This window comes from Ranitomeya imitator, chromosome 4 (assembly GCF_032444005.1).
Source record: "Ranitomeya imitator isolate aRanImi1 chromosome 4, aRanImi1.pri, whole genome shotgun sequence".
Classification (NCBI taxonomy): Eukaryota; Metazoa; Chordata; class Amphibia; order Anura; family Dendrobatidae; genus Ranitomeya; species Ranitomeya imitator.
The window spans coordinates 273,051,485-273,074,213 of record NC_091285.1 but is presented as its reverse complement, the minus strand read 5'-3'; the positions used below and the strand labels follow the sequence as shown (position 1 = coordinate 273,074,213).

At 41.3% G+C, this 22,729-nt stretch overlaps 1 protein-coding gene across 1 annotated transcript in view; it reads left to right on the top strand.

Moving 5' to 3' along the window:
- MYRFL (myelin regulatory factor like) overlaps positions 1-22,729 on the top strand; it is a 260,028-nt gene that overhangs the window by 181,233 nt on the left and 56,066 nt on the right. Inside the window, exons 12-16 of the mRNA XM_069764614.1 lie at positions 10,609-10,717; positions 14,470-14,579; positions 16,789-16,952; positions 18,395-18,455; positions 18,981-19,060. Coding sequence (XP_069620715.1) covers positions 10,609-10,717; positions 14,470-14,579; positions 16,789-16,952; positions 18,395-18,455; positions 18,981-19,060 — 524 coding nt within the window. The remainder of the gene's footprint in view (positions 1-10,608; positions 10,718-14,469; positions 14,580-16,788; positions 16,953-18,394; positions 18,456-18,980; positions 19,061-22,729) is intronic.

The window sequence follows — 22,729 nt, the reverse complement described above, 5'->3', positions numbered from 1 at the left end:
TGAATGGCACAAAACAACAAGAACAACCCATCCATCATGGGCATAGAATGAGCAAAAAGCTTGAAGTAGTGTCCAGCTGTTCAGAAGGTACGCCTATAGAGGAAGACATCAGAATCAAGAATGCCAGTCCACAGTGGGTGTGACCATCGATGCTGAATGAAATGGAAGGCAAAGATCTGCTCAGTAAGATGTGGGCCAAGAAATCGGGCAGAGACGACTAAGAAATGGAATGGTGAGTCAGAGAGGACTCCACTCAGGGAGAGGTGGGCCATGATAGGCCTCCAGAAGCAGAGTTGATGGCGCCATTTGTGGATTGTAAGTCAGAGAGTCTGAATATGTGATGGTGGAAGGATGTGTTGAGGACATGGAGCTGTCGGCTTGCTTGAAAAAGAGGCAGACGTTTGCAGCGAGGGTCCGGAACAATTGACTCTGCCAGTCAGACGGATACTGAAGGTAGAACGCGGCCTACACCTCCAGGTTTCATCCAAAAGGGATGGTCTGGTGTATCGTCAATTACAGTGCCTACAAGTAGTATTCAACCCCCTGCAGATTTAGCAGGTTTAATAAGATGTAAATAAGTTAGAGCCTTCAAACTTCAAACAAGAGCAGGATTTATTAACAGATGCATAAATCTTACAAACCAAAAAGTTTTGTTGCTCAGTTACATTTTTATAAATTTTAAACATAAAAGTGTGGGTCAATTATTATTCAACCCCTAGGTTTAATATTTTGTGGAATAACCTTTGTTTGCAATTATAGCTAATAATCGTCTTTTATAAGACCTGATCAGGCCGGCACAGGTCTCTGGAGTTATCTTGGCCCACTCCTTCATGCAGATCTTCTCCAAGTTATCTAGGTTCTTTGGGTGTCTCATGTGGACTTTAATCTTGAGCTCCTTCCACAAGTTTTCAATTGGGTTAAGGTCAGGAGACTGACTAGGCCACTGCAACACCTTGATTTTTTGCCTCTTGAACCAGGCCTTGGTTTTCTTGGCTGTGTGCTTTGGGTCGTTGTCTTGTTGGAAGATGAAATGACGACCCATCTTAAGATCCTTGATGGAGGAGCGGAGGTTCTTGGCCAAAATCTCCAGGTAGGCCGTGCTATCCATCTTCCCATGGATGCGGACCAGATGGCCAGGCCCCTTGGCTGAGAAACAGCCCCACAGCATGATGCTGCCACCACCATGCTTGACTGTAGGGATGGTATTCTTGGGGTCGTATGCAGTGCCATCCAGTCTCCAAACGTCACGTGTGTGGTTGGCACCAAAGATCTCGATCTTGGTCTCATCAGACCAGAGAACCTTGAACCAGTCAGTCTGAGTCCTCCAAGTGATCATGAGCAAACTGTAGACGAGCCTTGACATGACGCTTTGAAAGTAAAGGTACCTTACGGGCTCGTATGGAACGGAGACCATTGCGGTGGAGTACGTTACTTATGGTATTGACTGAAACCAATGTCCCCACTGCCATGAGATCTTCCCGGAGCTCCTTCCTTGTTGTCCTTGGATTAGCCTTGACTCTTCGGACAAGCCTGGCCTCAGCACAGGAGGAAACTTTCAAAGGCTGTCCAGGCCGTGGAAGGCTAACAGTAGTTCCATAAGCCTTCCACTTCCGGATGATGCTCCCAACAGTGGAGACAGGTAGGCCCAACTCCTTGGAAAGGGTTTTGTACCCCTTGCCAGCCTTGTGACCCTCCACGATCTTGTCTCTGATGGCCTTGGAATGCTCCTTTGTCTTTCCCATGCTGACCATGTATAAGTGCTGTTCACAAGTTTGGGGAGGGTCTTAAATAGTCAGAAAAGGCTGGAAAAAGAGATAATTAATCCAAACATGTGAAGCTCAATGTTCTTTGTGCCTGAACTACTTCTTCATACTTTAGGGGAACCAAACAGAATTCTGGTGGGTTGAGGGGTTGAATAATAAATGACCCTCTGAAAAGACTTTTCACAATTTAAAAAAAAAATAAACAAAGAAATAACATTCTTTTTTGCTGCAGTGCATTTCACACTTCCAGGCTAATCTACAGTCCTAATGTCACAATGCCAAGTTAATTCCAAATGTGTAAACCTGCTAAATCTGCAGGGGGTTGAATACTACTTGTAGGCACTGTATATGAGGGTCTGAGCTAGTAAATGGAGAAAGTGGCGCGGTGCATGAACCAAAAATGTGCTGACTGGTCACCTGGCCAAGTGTTACCAAGATCTGGTGTCCAAAGATATAGTCACTAACTATGACCCACTTCGGGGCCAAGGGTTCATTCAAGAGTTTAGAACCAACATGATATCTATTTGGAGAGGAGGATGGTGAATACAGAGCCTCTGCTGAGAGTGATGCATAAACTTACGAAGGACACGTGGGTCATATTTCTGAAAATGGATGGTTGCCACTGATGGTATATGGTATGTGTGGCTCATGAGGGTCGGGGCTTTGCTGAACTGTGGTGGAGAACAGAAAGAGAATGGGAGAGGGCCTTTGAGGTCAGCTATCCTGGAGCCCCTATCACAGAATACTGGAGAATACCCTCATAGGTTCATGGGTCGGTTGTCATTCAGGTTATGGCCAGTTATTTATTTTATTTGTGTTGTGCATTGGTGTCTTCTAGTAGTCCAGATAGTTAGGATGAACATTGTTAAAGAGGGGAGGAATGTAAGGATTGTGGACCACTGTTGTCGCTTTCAGACCCCAGAAGACAACAATCACTTTATGTGTACAATGTTGTGTGTTTTTTTCTATATAATGTTATGTGATGTGAATAGTGAAATGTGTTCAAAATATGTGTAGTAATGTATAGTGTAATATGTAAATAGTTGACTGTAGGGTCAGAGGAGTTAATGTTTGGCATTTTTCATGTTTTGCTACCTCACGGCCTGGAATTTCACTTTTAGGGTTGAACGTGTGGTTATATTTTTATTGTCAAGCAAACAACAAATAGGACAAAATAATTGAACATCATTGTGCATAACTATTCACCCCTCAAGTCAGTACTTTATAGAGGCTCATTTTGCAGCAATTACAGGAGCAAATCGCTTTAGATAAGTCTCTATGAGCTTTTCACATCTTACCAATGGTATTTTTCGCCATTCCTCAAGGCAAAACTACTCTTTCATGTTAGATGGTTTCGTGTCTGGCAATCTCCAAGTGTGACTACAGATTCTCAATTGGACTAAGGTCTGGGCTTTGACTAGGCCATGCCAAAACATTTACATTTTTCCCCTTAAACCACTCGAGTGTTGCTTTAGCTGTATGCTATGGATCATACCTCCGTCTCAGTTTCAAATCTCTGACAGACTGAAACAGGTTTTGCACAAGAATATCCCTATATTTCGCATCATCCATCTTCCCTTTAAGGCTAGTTTCACATTTGCATTAGAATCCGCAGCATTTAATCCTCAACCGCAAATGCCGAAAAAAACGCATTGAAACACGTACAAATGCAACGGTTTTTAGACGCATACGTTAACGCATGCGTTTAAAAACGCAGCGTTTTCACGCTTTTCCATGCGTTTTGCATGCGTTTGCGTTTTCTGTACGCATGGTGAAAAATTTTACAGGAACAATATCTAGATAAACAGACACCGCCAATGGGACTACAGTGGGCGTGTATTATGAAATATCTATATGTAGACCCTTGGACTGCTGAAATCTTCACAGTTTGCTACTGTATCCTGTGTCATGATGGATCTTCGCATGGAGAGCTTTTATTTCAACCTGGATTTAAGCATCAAGCTATTTCTTGCCTGTGCGTTTGCTTGGGAGGAACAAAGAAATAGAGAACGACAGAGAAGGACACGGCGTCGGTGGTTTTAGAGACACCCCATTATTGAACTCTGGGAGAGCTGTGGAGCCTATCACACGCTATATGGCGAGCTTAATGCCAACCCGGACAAATTCCCAGAATATACCAGAATGTCTCAAGACTCTTTCCGGGAATTGCTTGGTCATGTCCAAGGAGCCATCCAGAGACAGGACACCCAGCTCCGTAGAGCGATTCCAGCAGAGGAACATCTCCTGGTTACACTAAGGTGCGTAATAATTCTAAACAAATGCCAGTCATAATTATTATTGGTCTGCCATGTATTATTTGTATTTTTATTTATGTGTTTAGCTAAACACCACCATAAATGGAATTGATTGTAATATTTTTTTTTTTTATTTCAGATTTCCAGCAACCGGAGAGAGCTTATCATCCCTCCACTTTCAGTATCGGCTTGGAATTTCCACCCTGTCTGGAATAGTTGTGGACACCTGCCGGGCTTTGTGGAATATTCTCCGGGATAAGTTTATATCACTACCCACGGGGTATAATCCTAACCACGGATTTCCCCAACTGTTTGGGAGTGGTGGATGGAAAGCACATATGCATTATCAAACGTGCCAGAACTGGATTGGAGTACTTCAACTACAAAAACTATTTTATAGTCGTGCTCATGGCAATAGCAGATGCGGACTTCATCGCCGTGGACATTGGAGCTTTTGGCCGTAGCAACGACTCACAGACTTTCAAGAACTCTGATATGGGCCGACGTGTGTATGGAAGAAATTTTAATTTTCCACTGCCACGACCTTTCCCCAACACTCAAGGCCCACCGATGCCATTTGTTATGGTTGGGGATGAGGCCTTTCAGATGTGTGAAAACCTACTGAAGCCATATTCCAGTCGGGACTTGAACCACACTTAGAGGATTTCTAACTACAGACTGACCAGGGCCAGAAGAAGAGTAGAGTGTACCTTTGCGATTCTAGTCTCCAAATGGCGCATTCTTGCGACAGCCATTAATCTAAAAATGGAGACAGTCGATGAGGTGGTCAAAGCCTGTGTGGTTCTCCACAATTACATAATGGCTAAGGAGCGACCCAACATTGAACTGGATGAACCAGTTGCAAACCCATTGCCAGATTACCAGCATCACCCGCTGCGGTCAACTGTTGAAGTTGGCCACATGCGGGACCAATTTGCTGCCTATCTTGATTCTGATATTGGACGTGTGGCATGGCAAGACAATATTGTGTAAAATTTCCTGTTGTGTTTGGGCATGTACCAGTTATGTTTTAAATGTTAATAATATTTTTTGTTAATAAAATTTGTGTTTTGATATCTTGACCGAGTCTCCTATGTATTTCCTCTTATGTTGTTAGTGGAAAGGTAGTTGACGTCATTACATCCTGATTCTGTTCTGCAGTATCTATTGGACGCAGACTGAAGATACGATGGAGGTATAATACAAAGCAGATCTACACTCATCAAGTCAGGTGTCATAAATAATGAATTCATAATGCACAAATAACAGCCTCATGAATTCACTATTTCTGACACCTGCCCAGGTGAGTATAGATATGCCTTGTATGACCTCTATCGTCTCTTCAGTTTGTGTGAAATAGATTACGTACACTGAAGAAAAAATGGAGGTTATACACGGCAGTTCTCTACTCACCAGGTCAGGTGTATTAAATATTTTTTTGAAACATGACCTGTTGAGTATAGTTCTGCTTTGTATTACCGCCATTTTCTCTTCAGTCTGCGAAGACTGAAGAGATTATGGAAAAAATACAAGTAATTTTTTATTTTTTTGGCCACCTCATAGTTCTATACCAAACACACAAAGGTGCAGTGTTCTACTTAATAACTACTGGAGTTATGAGTTGGCCAAATAATAAAGTGTGCGGGGCAGTGTTTTATTCTATGCACGGTGTGTGTTGCTGGTGGCGAAATACCCAATTAACCAAACATTATTGGGGGCAAAAAACATTATTATTTATTTTTTAACAAACAAATTAATTTAACTATGCCTGCTTGGGGTAGAGTGATGGAAATGGGGTGTGTGTAGCTGTGAGGCCTGGGGTAATGTGAATGACGCAGGGGTGGCAGCAAAAGGGGCAATTAAAGTAGTGGGGTCTGGGAGTTCGGGGATGGGGCTTGATGCATGAGAGGGCGGAGACACACTGGAAGGGTGAGACAAACCTGATATTACAGACACATTGGGAGGTGAGGGGGGAGGAATTGAGATCGTCCTTTGTTTTTTATTTTGTTTCCCTTTTTGGGATTGGCGCTGCGGTCTGGGGAGCCTCGGTGGGCTCATTTGTTGCGGCCTAGTCATGGTGGCCGACCTGTCAGGGTCCGTGTGCTGCTGCATGGTTGTGGTGGGGGGAAGGCCATGCCAGGGTCGGGGTGCTGCTGCTGCAGCATGCTGGTGCTGAAAAGCATGCCAGGATCCGGGTGCTGCTGCTGCAGCTGGGATCTGGTAATGGTGGCTGACCTGTCCTGATCTGGGTGCTGCTGCTGCATGGTGGTGGCACTGGAGAAGGTCCAAGCAGGAGCAGCAGTTGTCATGGTGGGCTGCCCAACAGCACTTGGCATGGTGGTGGTGCTGTAGTGGTGTCCGGCAGTGCTTGGAATGGAGGTGGCCGTGCAGTGGTATGCAGCAGAGCTCGGCATTGAGGTCAAGCATGACAGTGTAGGCGCAGGTGGATATGCTGCCACTGTCTGCTGAAAATACCGACTCTGCTGCATAGCCTGCACGTAAGCAGCATTGCAGGCCTGCATGAAACTAAGCTGGAGATCAGGAGTAAGGTGTTCCGACATGCCCTGTTCAATTTGATTGAAAAAATGATGCGCTGGCCTCTGGAGGTCGGCTTTCACTTGGTCAAGGGTTTTAGTGACCTCCTGGATATGTATATTAATATTGTTTATGGCACTATCCAGTCGGTCACCCATCGCCTTGAATCCATCATGAAAGACCGAGCTCAAGTGCAAAAACTCAGGCATGAGTGATCTGTCCGAGGCCCTCTGCCGCTACCGGGAAGAGCCCAAAAAAAGAGGCAGAGGACTCGGACAGGGGAACACCTGATCGACCAGCTTCCTGGTCTCCAGTCTGTGTGGCAGGCCCACTTGCTGCAGCGCTGCTGGAAGGCTGGGCCGGGTCTATGGCTGTTGGATGAAGGACCGCTCCAGAACAACGGTCAAGATTGCTGCTCCATGTGCTGTGAAAAAAGAAGAAAAAAACACAGCACTACCAAACATTTACAATAGTAAAGCGCCAACTCCTGTGGAATAGAAAAATACAGATTAGGTAATCCAACACAACCCATAACACCACAAACAATACTTACGTTCTCTGGGCAAGGACCGGTCTCAAAAATGCAAGGATGCGGTGATACTTGTATTTGCGGATCCTTGCTCCAGAACCACTAAGAAGCCGGCTCTCTTGACAAAGGTCCTTGTTGAAGCGATCCTTCATTGAACACCAACGTGTTTTGACTTTGAGCACTGTTGAAAAATATAAATAATGGTTAGACAATGCACTTTTGACCGTGATCACACAACTGTGTGTGATGAGAGAAACTCTCAGGAGTTTCTCTCATCACACACAGTTGTGTGATTACGGCCAAGGTCACTGCTGCAGCACAAAGCATTGCAATACTTACAAATTGCATTTCAGACCCGAGTCGGGCGTTGTCCCAGCCATCCCACATCGCTTTGGCCACCTCATTCCATAGCCGCCGGATCGTCACGTTGTCTGAGTGCTGCGGAACCCGGGTGTCCCACAACGGTACTCGCTCATGGACCAGGGAGATTAGTAGGTCTTTTTCAATGAGGTCCTCATCCCGTTCTGGAGCCTAAAAAATAAATAAAGACATTAATGTAGGAGACATTAGCATAAGGAAAAGAAAGAAAACAGAGACAAAAAACTGGCATGAATATTGAAAGTCAAGAAAAACAGGAGTCAAGAAGAGGAAGGTAAAGAATGAGGAAAGTAAAGAAATGAACATTCAAGAATAGTAAAGTCAGGATACAATAGTCAGCCAGGTATACTTACACGCTGCCGCCTTGCCACCCGACCATGACCCCACTGCTCCTGCTCAGCCTCTGCCGCAGTGGAAGAAGTGCTCTAAGAAAGGAAAAAAAATTGTCATATGTGTAGATGTGACAGTGAATACTTACCAATCTGAGGAGGTGAGTACTCACTTCACTGACATGTTCGGCTTGTGCAGGCCCAGGACGTTGCTCCTCCACAGAAGAAGATGACATTCTGAAGAAAAAAATGCCAGAAATTACTACATATAGAGACAGAAAATAGAAAATAAAGACATTGGCTAGGATATACTCACATTGTTCAGTGTCTTGTTTCCTCCAAGGTTCTTACCTGCGCCTGCTCTGCTTCTCTGTCTGCTGGGTAGTGATCTGCAAATGCCCACCCCCTCCTTTTATCAGTTTGTATGTGGGGGGTGGCTAATCAGTGTCTAGACATGTTTTTCTGTGGTGCAACGCATGCGTTCACAAACACAAGCGAACGCATGCGTTCACAGAAACCGTAATGCATTTTTTTTTGCCGCATTCCTTCCGCTAACAACCGCATACCTTTCTAGGCGGCAAATTGACGCCTCTAAAACTACTACATGTAGCGTTTACCGCGCCAAACCGCAGACGACGAAATGACACATGCGTCGTCTAACGCTGCAAAATGCAAACAATCGCAGACACATGCGTCCCTAATGTTAAAGATAGGAATACACAACCTATGCGGATAATTGCAGCACAAACACTGCGGACACAACCGCAAATGTGAAACCAGCCTTCCTTGGACCATTTTTCCTGTCCCTGCTGCTGAAAATCATCCCCACAGCATGATGCTTCCTCCAATATGTTTCACTGTATTGATGGTGTTCTTGGGGTGATGAGCTGTGCTAATTTGGTGCCAGCTTGGGAACTTTGCAGGTCCTTCAGGGTTACCTTTGGTCTCTGTGCTACCTCTCTGATTAATGCCCTCCTTGCCCAGGCAGAGAGTTTTGATGGGCAGCCCTCTCTTGGCAGGTTTGTTGTGGTACCATGTTCTTTTCATTTGGTGATAATGGATTTGATGGTGCTCTGGGGGATCATCAGAGGTTTGGATTTTTTCTATAACCCAAGCCTGACTTGTACTTTTCAAAAAATTTGTTCCTGACTTGTTTGGAGATCTCCTTGGTCTTCGTGGTGTTGCTTGGTTAGTGGTGCCTTTTGCTTAGTGGTGTTGCAGCCTCTGTGGCCTTTCAGAAAAGGTGTGTATATTCTGACAGACCATGTGACACTTAGATTGAAAACAGGTGGACTTCCTTTCACTAAGCATGTTACTTATTGAGGTAATTGCTTGCACCAGAATTTTTTAGGGGCTTCAAAGCAAAAGGGGTGAATACATATAGACATGTCAATTTTTAGTTATTTGATCCCATAAATTTAATTTACCCTAATATTTTTCTCACTTCACTTCACCAACTTAGAATATTTAGTGATGATGCATCACACAAATTGGATTACAAAATTATTTTAACACAGGTTGTACTGTAACAAAATTGGTTAAAAGCCAAGGCAGATGAATAATTTCGCAATGCACTCTATATAACCCTTATCAAGTTACCGTTCAGTAAAGAGTTTATTTTGGAATGGTGATCTCCCACAGTCAAATGTGAAACATCTGGTCCTGACAAGCCTCCAACACTGGCTACATACTGCTCACAAGGGAGTAAGGCCCTCACAGCACAAGTCCTCTGCTAGGACCCACACTTTCATGTAATGTGACAGAACGCTGAAAAAGAGTGCCTCGCCCATGGCTACCGTGCCACAACACATTACACAGACACACATACAATGTAGAGCACATACCTGGCTCTCTAATTCTCTTCAGTTCCTCCATTCTCCTGCAGGGTGAACGACCATTGGTCATATGACCATGATGTCACCAAAGGTCCTTCTACATTTATAACCAGGGAAACTGCACCAATAATGTGGAAATGACATTATCAATGCAGTTTCTGGCTTGTAAGCAAAAAACCTGTATTTCTGAATCAAAGTAAGTAAAGTCAAGTCTTGGCTTTTCAGAAATGTTAAGCCACAAGTTTTTATTTTTTTGTGTCTGTAATCATGTGGTGATGAGATCTCATCTTTGCTGTCTGTTTCTGTCCTGTTTCTCCAACATAGAGACCACCAGCAGGACAAATAGTGCACAAAATTAACTATGTACACCACACTGGAAAAGGAACATATGAATGGCTAAACATTTTTATGGTCCAGGACAAAACATAAACAATATGATAGTTGCTATATTAAATAACAACTTCAAATCACAAAAACACCAAAGGGTCTGTGAACAAAAATTTATGGCATGCTTTGATATCCTCCACACAGGAAAAAATTTGTCACAAGGATTTTGACTTACTACAAAATCTGAGGAATCTGCCCCAGGGACAGTAAGGGCATCATATCTCTGATTTTACAAGGATATTGGGACAATTAAACCTTCACACCACTTATCTGAGCTAATGAGGGATTCACTCTCTTGAGTTCAGTTTGTTTTTTAAATGTTCATCTATTATGTCATGTCTCTGCCCATTTTGTGTATATATTTGTTTCTTCAGATACTTTGTGAAACCAAGCCTGATGAAGAGACCTGATGAAGTTCCAAAAGCTTGCTTTGTAACATCACTTATTTTATTTTTTTAGCCATTAAAGGGTATCATAACCACAAGATTATAATTGAATTTCTCCCACTGAGAACAATTAGTATTTCTTCAGATAAACATTGAAACATGATTTGCGAAAAGAGTAAAGCAAAATTACACATTTTCTTTATGTCATCAGGTTGACACAATGGAGCAGCTCAGAAGAATAGCTCAGATGAGGCTGGTAGAGTATGATTACAGACCAGAATTTGCAAACATCATGGGAATTGACTCCCTTCATGAAACAGGTCATATTATTTATTTGACTTTTTTTAACATTAGTTTTATCATGTTTTTCAGTGTTTATATGGTGTTAATTTTAAATATGGTATGCATTTTGAGATATTACATCAAAAGGTCAATAAACATTATCAGAATTAGGCTTTCTAAGAGATAAGTTTATAAATGGGTATTGTGTCTCAGACTGTAAGCCCGAGAACAGATGGAATGCAATACCTAGGGAAAAGAGACCTTAAAGGGAACTTTTCATCAGGTTAGGCCGATATGAGTTATGGCCACCGCCTTCCAGGGTTCAGCTGTATATACAGTGGGTACGGAAAGTATTCAGACCCCTTTAAATTTTTCACTCTTTGTTTCATTGCAGCCATTTGGTGAATTCAAAAAAGTTCATTTTTTTCTCATTAATGTACACTCTGCACCCCATCTTGACTGAAACAAAACAAAAATATAGAAGTTTTTGCAAATTTAGTAAATAGAAAAACTGAAATATCACATAGTCATAAGTATTCAGACCCTTTGCTCAGACACTCATATTTAAGTCACATGCTGTTCATTTCCTTGTGATCCTCCTTGAGATGGTTCTACTCCTTCATTGGAGTCCAGCTGTGTTTAACTAAACTCATTGCACTTGATTTGGACAGGAACACACCTGTCTATATAAGACCTCACAGCTCACAGTGTTTGTCAGACCAAATGAGAATCATGAGGTCAATGGAACTGGCCAAGGATCTCAGAGACAGAATTGTGGCACGGCACATATCTGGCCAAGGTTACAAAAGAATTTCTGCACTAGTCAAGGTTCCTAAGAGCATAGTGGCCTCCATAATCCTTAAATGGAAGAAGTTTGGGAACACCAGAAGTCTTCCTAAACCTTGCCGTCCAGCCAAACTGAGCAATCGTGGGAGGAGAGCCTTGGTGAAAGAGGTAAAGAAGAACCCCAAGATCACTGTGGCTGAGCTCCAGAGATGCAGTAGGGAGATGGGAGAAAGTTCCACAAAGTCAACTATCACTGCAGCCCTCCACCAGCCAAGATTTATGGCAGAGGGGCCTGACGGAAGCCTCTCCTCAGTGCAAGACATATGAAAGCCCGCAAAGAGTTTTCTAAAAAAAAAAACACATGGACTTCCAGACTATGATAAATATGATTCTCTGGTCTGATGAGACAAAAATAGACCTTTTTGGTGATAATTCTAAGTGGTATGTGGTATGGAGAAAACCAGGCACTGCTCATCACCTGCCCAGTACAATCCCAACAGTGAAATATGGTGGTGGCAGCATCATGCTATGGGGGTATTTTTCAGCTACAGGGACAGGACGACTGGTTGCCTTTGAAGGAAACAAGAATGTGGCCAAGTACAGAGATATCCTGGATGAAAACCCCTTCCAGAGTGCTCTAGACCTCAGACTTTGCTGAAGGTTCACCTTCCAATAAGACAATGACCCTAAGAACACAGCTAAAATAACAAAGGAGTGGCTTCAGAACAACTCTGTGACCATTCTTGAGTGGCCCAGCCAGAGCCCTGACCTATACCCAATTGAGCATCTCTGGAGAGACCTGAAAATGGCTGTCCACCAACGTTCACCATCCAACCTGACGGAACTGGAGAAGATCTGCAAGGAACAATGGCAGAAGATTCCCAAATCCAGGTGTGAAAAACTTGTTGCATCATTCCCAGGAAGACTCATGGCTGTACTAGCTTAAAAAGGTGCTTCTACTCAATGCTGAGCATAGGGTCTGAATACTTATGACCATGTGATATTTCAGTTTTTCTTTTTTAAGAAATTTGCAAAAATTACTACATTTCTGTTTTTTTTGTGAGTCATGATGGGGTACAGAGTGTACATTAATGAGAACAAAAGTTAAATTTTTTAATTTACCAAATGGCTGCAATGAAACAAAGAGTGAAAAATTTAAAGGGGTCTGAATACTTTCTGTACCCACTGTAAGCCCCCAACCCAACCTGTAAGAGAGGAAAAATAACTTTTATTATACTGACCTACTGGGCAGACCGGTCCAAGGGATGTCACTCTTCTTGGTCCGGCGCCTCCCATCTGTTTGCAATGCCGCTCTCCTTCTTGGTTCGTGTGGATGACGTGTCCCTATGTCATCCATAGATGTCTCCTTCGCAGGTGTACTTCTCTGCCCTTTTAAGGGCAGAGCAAAGTACTGCAGTGCACAAGTGCTGGGAAAAGTCAGAGAACCCCGGAGCCTGCACACTGCATTACTTTGCTCTGCCTCAACAGGGCAGAGAAGTACGCCTGAGCACAAGTGCGGTGTCGAGGAGACTTCTGTGGATAATGACGAATTAAGTAGGAGGACGGCATTGCAGGAACATGGGAGGAGCAGGACCAAGAAGAGCGACACCCTTCACACTGCCCTGCAGGTAGGTAAAATAAACACTATTTTTCTTCTTTTACAGGTTGGGTTGAGGCAGGTATACAGCATTATAGAATGCTGTATATCAGCCCTGAAAGGCGGTGGCCATTACTTATATCAGTCAAACCTGGTGACAGGTTCGCTTTAAACTAAATTTCAGAAAAAAATAAACAAAAACATTACTGTTTTGAAATTCTGGGAACAGTTATAATCAACAGTCAACAACATAGAATCCAAAATTCTGCTGCATAATTGCTCATAAGTATCAGACGTGTCAGATTATTTTATTACTGAAGGCCCATTTATATGAGCAGCACAGTCAGTCACATCGGTCATATTTGAATGCTAACAAGCAAGCAAACAGACAGGGTATAGCATATCAGAATAGGTAAGAAGATGAAGCAAATAAATGGTCAGATTTATAGGGAACCTGTGATCCAGCTCATGCTGCCTGAACCCTGGGCAGTATATCACAGACAATTCCATCCAGGTATACTGTACTCTGAAATGCAGTGGGGTTTCGGAGTAAATATACTTTGAAAACCCTGTGACCATACATTTCAGATACCAGTGACTAATAATGGACCCAAAGGCCCATACTAAAGTACCGTAACCGAAAAACTATTATTAACCTTTGTCAAAGTCCTCAAAAAACACTATGAACAGATAATCAGCTCATCAAAGAAGTACTATGCAAAAAATAATGCAGTAAAAAAAACTAAATGCATAAATAATTTTATTACTTACAATTATTTATAAAACACATACACAAATGAAGAAAAAACACCTAAAAACACTCCATTAAAACCCAAAAAGGAAAGGCAGTGTGGTCAATGATATATTACAACATGACAAAACAATCATAAATTAAATCCATAATAAATAATGGTTTTAAAGTGCTTGCACAAAATAAATCAGACATAGTATATAATCAGGGAACCATGAACATTCTTTTATAGTTAATGTAAAAAAAAAACCATACATCAATTCATGCAAAGACCCTTCAATGAAACTTTGACCAAACTAAGATAATAAATAATTAAATATAAATAAATTTATACAAAAAAGACCCATAACCAGAGCTTCATAGTAACGTGCAATAGTGCATTAGCATCAATACCCACCAGCATTCGCCATCATTAAAGTGCCATAAAAAGGACCACACTGCCCAGTACCCCAACGCACGTTTTGTATATTAGCTCCATCAGGTGCAGTGTGGTCAAGTGCAGTGTGACCACCTGATAAAGCTAGTCAGTGAAATGCGTGGTTTCTTCCACACCCCAATAGGGACAGTGATGATAATGTCTGTAAAGTGTTGTGAAATTAATGGCGCTACATTAGTAATATGAATAAACTGAATATGAATGATTATATTTCTTACAGGTATAATTGCTCAGGAAGTGAGAAATGTTTTACCACATGCTGTTAGGGACACGGGCAATGTTACATGCGAAAATGGAGAGACAATAGAAAACCTTCTCATGGTAGATAAGGTAAATATAGTTCTACTGTATGTATATACTGAAATACTACATTTATATTCATTAATATATTGTGACAACTCAGGGTAAATTAACTCATGAGTTCTGGGTTAGCTGGTTGGCATACAAAGCACTTTAACTCCAACACAATGGATTAGCTCCATTAAATCTCCATATATCTCACCACCATATCAGACTTCACTTGAAGAGGTTGGCTCAAAATAAAAACTTATTAAATATCCACAGTATAGCTTATATTATCAGATATTTGTAGGATTGACTGTCAGGGTCACAAGTGATCACCCCAAGTTGACCAGTGCTGTATTTGTCAATGTCTGTCCGTCTTATAGAGAATTATTGGGGCAGCAGCAACTTGTGCTCCATTTACACAAGGATTTAAGACCGTTAACAAAAGGTTCCACAATGTTTTGTTGTTTAACAAGATAATGGCCAAGTACCATAATTTTACAGCACTTGATGCTGGGCTTTAACTCTCCGGTACAGTAAATTTATTGTGCAGTGTAAAAGCTCCGGCACTATGGCAAGCTCAGGTTTGTTCCCTGGCTGTCAAACTTGTGAGATTTTGGAGAGAAGACGGATGCAGCTTGTTACCACTTCTGTCTTCTAGTTCTAAAGTTACTTAGAGCTTAATGAGTGCTATGTAGTGTACTGAAATATTGGCATTTCTGATGCTTCTGTAGCTTCTGGTAATCACATGATTGCCAGATGTCTGGCCATAATAACAGAGTCGCTGAGTACTAGCAGACCCATATCAGCGCTGCCAGTGGTGTATAGCACAACAATGACTGTATTCTCCCGTAACTGGGGGTCATATGGCTGCTTCAGTTACAGTGCAAAAAAAAGTGCCACATTAATCCTTTATGATCTCTTCAGGGACAAATTATGTAAGAAAAATATACCTATATAAAACATCTGGTGAATTTAAAGAAAGTAATGAAAAATAAAAAAACAGTGCAAATTAAAATCTGTCAAGCAATGTTGTTCATCGAACATATATTTTATTACATACATCTAATTAAAACAAACAGAAAAACTATCCGTATTAGGTATCAACACAATGGTAATAACCTGGAGAATTCATTAAAAAAAACAAGAATTCACAGAATACATGTTAACTGATATGTACCCCAAAACAGCTCTAAAAAATAATACAGTTTGTCTTGCATGAAACAGAGCCTCATAATGCCATGTCAGTGAAAAAATAAAAAGGTTATGGCTGGTGGAAAGCAGACAGTCAAAAATAAACAAGCAAAATTGGCTGGTCATTAAGGGTTTGTTTTTTTTAAACTACTTCAGTACTGATGACCTATCCTATGGAAACATCATTAATATCAGATCTGTGGGGCCCGACACCTAGCACCCCCACTGATCAGCTACTATCACCTGAGCATCACCTTATTACCATATATCCCGTGCATAGTTCCGGATACTGTTTAGTGGCCATTGCTGGGACCTACAGTCCAGATCAGCCCTTCTGAAGAAGAGGAATGGCCGCTAATCGACAGTACCATTCAACAGCTACTCAACAGTGTATGGAGCTGTAGTATTCCAGTCGGTGCACTGTTTACATCTGACCACCAAATAAGTGATCTATAGGGGTACTGCATAGGATAGGCCATCAATATAAAAGTAGTGGATGATCCCTGTAAATATCATAAAAATTCACTTGTTAATGACCAAAATTTGTAATTTGAAAACTACACATATGCAGTTTACATGACAAATCATCACATAAAAAGTTCTCTGTGTACACTGGTCTTAGTTCTTTTACGGCAGTTTTCCATTGGTTTTTACCGTAAATGGCCTATTTTATCTGATTAAAAAGTAAACTGTAAACCAAATGGGGCAAATAAACAAGATCATAATAGACCAACTTACAGAGCATGATGGATCATTGTGAATGATGTAAAAAGTGGAAAGAGAGCAGGTATCAAGGGCATTTGCTAGGTATCGGGGTTGAGTGGTAGTTACATACAGTGAGGGAAGTACATTTTACCTTCTGTACTTCTAAGTTAGGTCTCCTCACCTTTTGGAAACAGAAATAACAATAGCAGAAAAATGTACATCAGTCATCCATGTCTATATCTATCTACGAGGAGGTTACGGTGTAGGCCTTGTTCCGGTCTGCAGACCACCTCCCTGCAATAAAAAGCAAGAGCATAGAAAAGTGTGTGTCATTCATTATTCTCTCTTTTGTTAGGACCAGATCTTTATGGAAAATGTGGGCGCTGTAAAACAGCTCTGTAAACTGACAAATAACCTTGAAATGAGGATTGAGGAGCTTGAACTGTGGAACCAAAAGCTTGCCAAATTAAAACGAATAAGCAGCTTAAAACAAGCCACAAGTGAAAGGTCTCCTTCAAGGTTAGAGAACGTTCATTGGAGTTTTACTGAAACGAAATGCATGGATTATTCATGGATTATTTTTATTATTACTTGAAATAATTAAAAATCATTTTAGAACAATATGTATCCAAGAAGTATCGTTTCTCCTTGCATGCCGAGATGAGGAGACTTAAAGTCGCAATGCTCCTCTGGGAAATATGCTAATTATGCAAATTGTCTCTTCAGAGAGAAAGAGAACTAGAACTCTAGTGCCACCTATTGGAAGGTAGCAATCCTACAAGTCAATGTTGACCCTTTAACGAGCCTTGTCCCATGACTTAGGATAATAGCCAAACCAGAATCTCAATTTGCAGACCCTGTGTTTCGGGGTACTGCCCCTCGTCAGTGCAAAGTGAAGATCTGGTTTGGCTGTGTGAGAGGCATCCAACTGATATCCAAGAAGTATCATTTCTCCTTGCATGCCGAGATGAGGAGACTTAAAGCCGAAATACTCCTCTGGGAAATAAGCTAATTATGCAAATTGTCTCTTCAGAGAGAAAGAGAACTAGAACTCTAGTGCCACCTATTGGAAGGTAGCAATCCTACAAGTCAATGTTGACCCTTTAACGAGCCTTGTCACATGACTTAGGATAATAGCCAAACCAGAATCTCAATTTGCAGACACTGTGTTTCGGGGTTCTGCCCCTCGTCAGTGCAAAGTGAAGATCTGGTTTGGCTGTGGGAGAGGCATCTGACTGATATCCAAGAAGTATCATTTCTCCTTGCATGCCAAGATGAGGAGACTTAAAGCCGAAATACTCCTCTGGGAAATATGCTAATTATGCAAATTGTCTCTTCAGAGAGAAAGAGAACTGGAACTCTAGTGCCACCTATTGGAAGGTTGCAATCCTACAAGTCAACGTCGACCCTTTAATGAGCCTTGTCACATGACTTAGGATAATAGCCAAACCAGAATCTCAATTTGCAGACACTGTGTTTCGGGGTACTGCCCCTCGTCAGTGCAAAGTGGAGATCTGGTTTGGCTGTGTGAGATGCGTCCGACCGATATCCAAGAAATATCATTTCTCCTTGCGGAGATTGACATGCTAAGCATGCCAAGATGAGGAGACTTAAAGCCACAATGCTCCTCTGGTGAATATGCTAATTATGCAAATTGTCTCTTCTGGTTTATCTATTATCCTAAGTCACATGACAAGGCTCGTTAAAGGGTCGACATTGACTTGTAGGATTGCTACCTTCCAATAGGTGGCACTAGAGTTCAAGTTCTCTTCCTCTTTGAAGAGACAATTTGCATAATTAGAACAATATGTAAAATGTTGAAATGCAATACGTTCTGTGGGATGTTATCATTACCCTACGGAGAGTAAGTGAATGTACTGTAGTGTCTAGCAAATTGTGATATTGTGAGTATACTGAATGTGCCATGCCTTAAGATCTCGAAATATGGTTTCTTATTATAGATTCAGCAAGGTCAACCATGTCCCACTCCAAAAGAAAGCAGCTCCAATAAAAGCAAAAAAGGTTAGTGGAAGAAAAAAGAGAGACTTTCAGGTACATTACACTTGAAGAATAGACCACCTGAATGATACTGTCACTGTAGTTACAATTTGACAATAGTAATAAACAGCAAAGCCATAAGGTAATGAAACATATTGAAACAAAAATTATTTACATCTAAATCATTATACCACCAATTGTGCAAGTTCTCCCACTTTAAAAAAAATGAGAGAGGCCTGTAATTGACATCATAGGTAGACCAAATCAGACAAAGTGGTTTTCTGGATTTGTTTTCTCATTTTGACTCTCATAGTTGTGGTCTACCTATGATGTCAATTACAGGCCTCTCTCATCTTTTTAAGTGGGAGAACTTGCACAATTGGTGGCTGACTAAATCCTTTTCCCCCCACTGTATGGCCAGCATTGGTGTCCAAATGATCCTGAAAAACACAGATTTGTCTTTTTGATTGCAGTTACCGTACTTTATATGACAGTATAATTCAGCTTACAATAATACATTCTGATATTATTTCTCTCTTTAATTTTTAGGTTCCAACCAAACAACAGCAATGTTCTAAAAGGATTTTTCAAACTACTGTAATTGCTTTGATCTCTGTTATGACACTTTGGTAAATAATTGAAAATAGAAATAATTTTAAGAAATGTATAACCATTTATTTTAATAAAGTTATAAGTCATAAAGAGTTCATTATCAACTTATACATTTATGGAAAATCTACTTGATCTGCCATAAATTTGTGAAAGGATTGAGACCCACCTATGTGACTCACAAATATCATGACAACAAGGGTCCCGACTTAAAGAGGTATTCTCATGCTATTAAATTGTTCTAGTTAGTTAAACAATATAAATATAAGCAAGCTTTCAATCTCTTTCTTTTTCAATCTTCTGTAATTATCCTAATAAAAAAAGCTTTTGTCTTACATAGTGTACAGCTTGTTTGCATGGAGCTCGGCCATTAGTGCCTGACCAAGTGCACTCAGCAGTTACATTCCAGTAGCAGAGTTAACTCCTAACATACCAGTCAGCTCTTTGCAGCCTATTGATAGTCAGCTAATCAGCCCTCTCTTCCTCACGTTCAACTCCTGAGCTCTTATCCTCCAGCATTTGCAGTTTACAGGGCAGATCTTCTAATCATGGCTCCCACATTCCTGAGGCATGTGCTTGTTCAAATGCACTATTGTCTCTATATGCAAATGTAATAATAGCAGTGTAGATTCAAAACAATCACATGCAGACCATAAATGCGTAGTAGCAGAACTAGTGGAAGGAATCTATTCACCAGAACTGTCACTCATGAATGAGCACCTGCCCTAAGCAACCAAGAATTAAAGAGATTGCACAGACCTATGAGCTGCTCAGGAGACAACTTTAGCATACCTTTTTATGCTTGTTTGCTCAGCACTGTTTATAACATATACTTAATGACTGCCGATATGCATTAAAATGGAGGCCACCAAGTGGCTTTATTCCCTCATCATAACCCTCCTTTATTAAAATGGTGTGCGGGAAAAAGGGCATAGCGCCTTCGAGTCAGAAAATCTCTACTGTTTCAGCTACCAGGGGTAGTTGAGACCCTGGAGAACATAAATAGGGACATATTTTCCTATCCCTGATCATGTGATCGCCGTTATTCAATAAATAATTACGATCACGTAAAAAAAAGTGTGCCTGCTATTAAAATAATTTCTCTCTTCTGACATGATATACATATCAGAGGAAAGAGAAATGATATCCTCAAACCACTCCCTGTACCACTGCCATACCCCGGTCCCTCCTGCTCTGTTCACCAGCCCTCTGCCTGAAAAATAAAATGAAGGGCACATGCCCAGTGTGCCTGACGAAATCTGCCAGCCAGCACCTGGCAATAGCAGTGATTTTTCCTACTGTTTGCTTTTGACTAATGTGAGGCACCCTATCACAGTGATCTAAAGCCAATAATTAGTATGTCACACACCCCCTGTGTCATCCCTTTATTGAGAATATTATTTTTTTATGTTATAATTTTTATTTCTTTCATTCTTTGCCGTTAGGGTTGGGCTTATGGTTAGGGCTGGGCTTATGGGTTTAGGGCTGAATTTATTGGGTTAGGGTTGGGCTTATTGGGTTAGGGTTGAGCATTGTACACAAGAAATCCTCGCATGTTCTTTTTGGGTTTCTAACAGCCACAAAGCATGAGGATCGGGGACCTGATCATGTCACTCAAGCACCCGCTTTACGCTATGCATACATGAGCACTCGATGCAAAGTCGAGTAGCAAGCACTTACGCTCAAGACTGATGACGACATATTCAGTAGGACGACCCAATATTGTCAAATTCTGTGTAGTACCTTTGGGTTAGAAATCCCCACTATAACTCTGGATAAAATCCTTGATAGGTGTAGTTTCCAAAATGCGGTCAGTTGTGGGGGATTTCTGCTCTTTGGGTGCCTTAGGGGCCTTTGCAAATGTGACATATCGCCAGCAGTCTATTTTAGCCAAATTGGGTTCCAAAATTCAAATAATGCTCCTTTAGTTTTGAGCCCTGACATTTGTTCAAACAGAACTTTTTGACTGTATCTGAGGTATTAATAAAGTGGGTAACAAACTATGAAGTCCACTTTTTGTTGTTACCGTTTTTAAAAGTGTGACATTTGGGACTAATGCAAGATTTTTTTGAAAAAAAACTTTTTCAATATGACAACCTAATGTTATCAAATTCTGTTTCATACCTGTGGGTTTAAAATGCTCAATATACCCCTGGATAAAACCTTTCAGGGGTGTATTTTCCAAAATGGGGTCAGTTGTGGGATGTATCTGCTATTTAGGCACCATAGGGGCCCTGAAAATACAACATGTTGCCCGCCATCTCTATCACCCACATTTGTGTTCCATAATTTAAATATTGCTCCTTCTGCTCCGAGCCCTACCGTTTATCTAAATAGAACAGTTTTTTACTACATGTGGGGTATCGTGGCACTAGTAAGAAAGTTGGTAACAAACTGTGAGGTCCACTTTTTTGTTGTTACCTCTTGCAAAACTTGAGAAATTTGGAGCTAAAGCAACATTTTAGAGGTAAAATGTAAATTTTATTTTCATTCCACTTTGCATTAATTCCTGTGTAGCAACTGAAGGGTTGAAAAATTTCACGACAACAGTTTTAAAGTATTTGAGGGGTGCGGTTTTTAAAATGGTATCACTTTTGGGGAGTTTCCAATTATTAGGCCCTTCAAAGTCTACTCTCCCAGTGGGTCATGGCACCCACAAACCATAACAATGAAATCTGTCATATTATTTGGCGCTCCTTCCCTTCTGAGTTTTGCACTGTGCCTCAAAAATAGTTCCCGATTACATGTAGGCTATTGGTGTACTCAGGAAAAATTGCACAACAAACTGAGAGGCCCATTTTTTTCCTATTAGCCTTTTTAAAAATTAAAAAATTATGGCTAAATCAACATTTTAACAGTAAAATTGTAATTTTACTTTCTTCACCACCCAATGGTATAAATTTCTGTGAGGCACATGTGGTGTCAACATGCTCACTGCACCTTTTGATGAGTTCATTGAGAGGTAGGAAAGATATACAGTACAGACCAAAAGTTTGGACACACCTTCTCATTTAAAGATTTTTCTGTATTTTCATGACTATGAAAATTGTACATTCACACTGAAGGCATCAAAACTATGAATTAACACACAAGTGGAATTATATACTTAACAAAAAAGTGTGAAACAACTGAAATTATGTCTTATATTCTAGGTTCTTCAAAGTAGTCACTTTTTGCTTTGATGACTGCTTTGCACTCTCTTGGCATTTTCTTGAAGAATTTCAAGAGGTAGTCACCGGGAATGGTCTTCCAACAATCTTGAAGGAGTTCCCAGAGATGCTTAGCACTTGTTGGCCCTTTTGCCTTCACTCTGCTGTCAAGCTCACCCCAAACCATCTCGATTGGGTTCAGGTCATCTGGCGTAGCACCCCATCACTCTCCTTCTTGGTCAAATAGCCCTTACACAGCCTGGAGGTGTGTTTGGGGTCATTGTCCTGACATTGATGGTCCAACTAAACGCAAACCGTATTGAATAGCATGCCGCTGCAAGATGCTATGGTAGCCATGCTGGTTCAGTATGCCTTCAATTTTGAATAAATCCCCAACAGTGTCACCAGCAAAGCACCCCCACACCATCACAGCTCCTCCTCCATACTTCACGGTGGGAGCCAGGCATGTAGAGTCCATCCGTTCATCTTTTCTGCATCGCAAAAAGACACGGTGGTTGGAACCAAAGATCTCAAATTTGG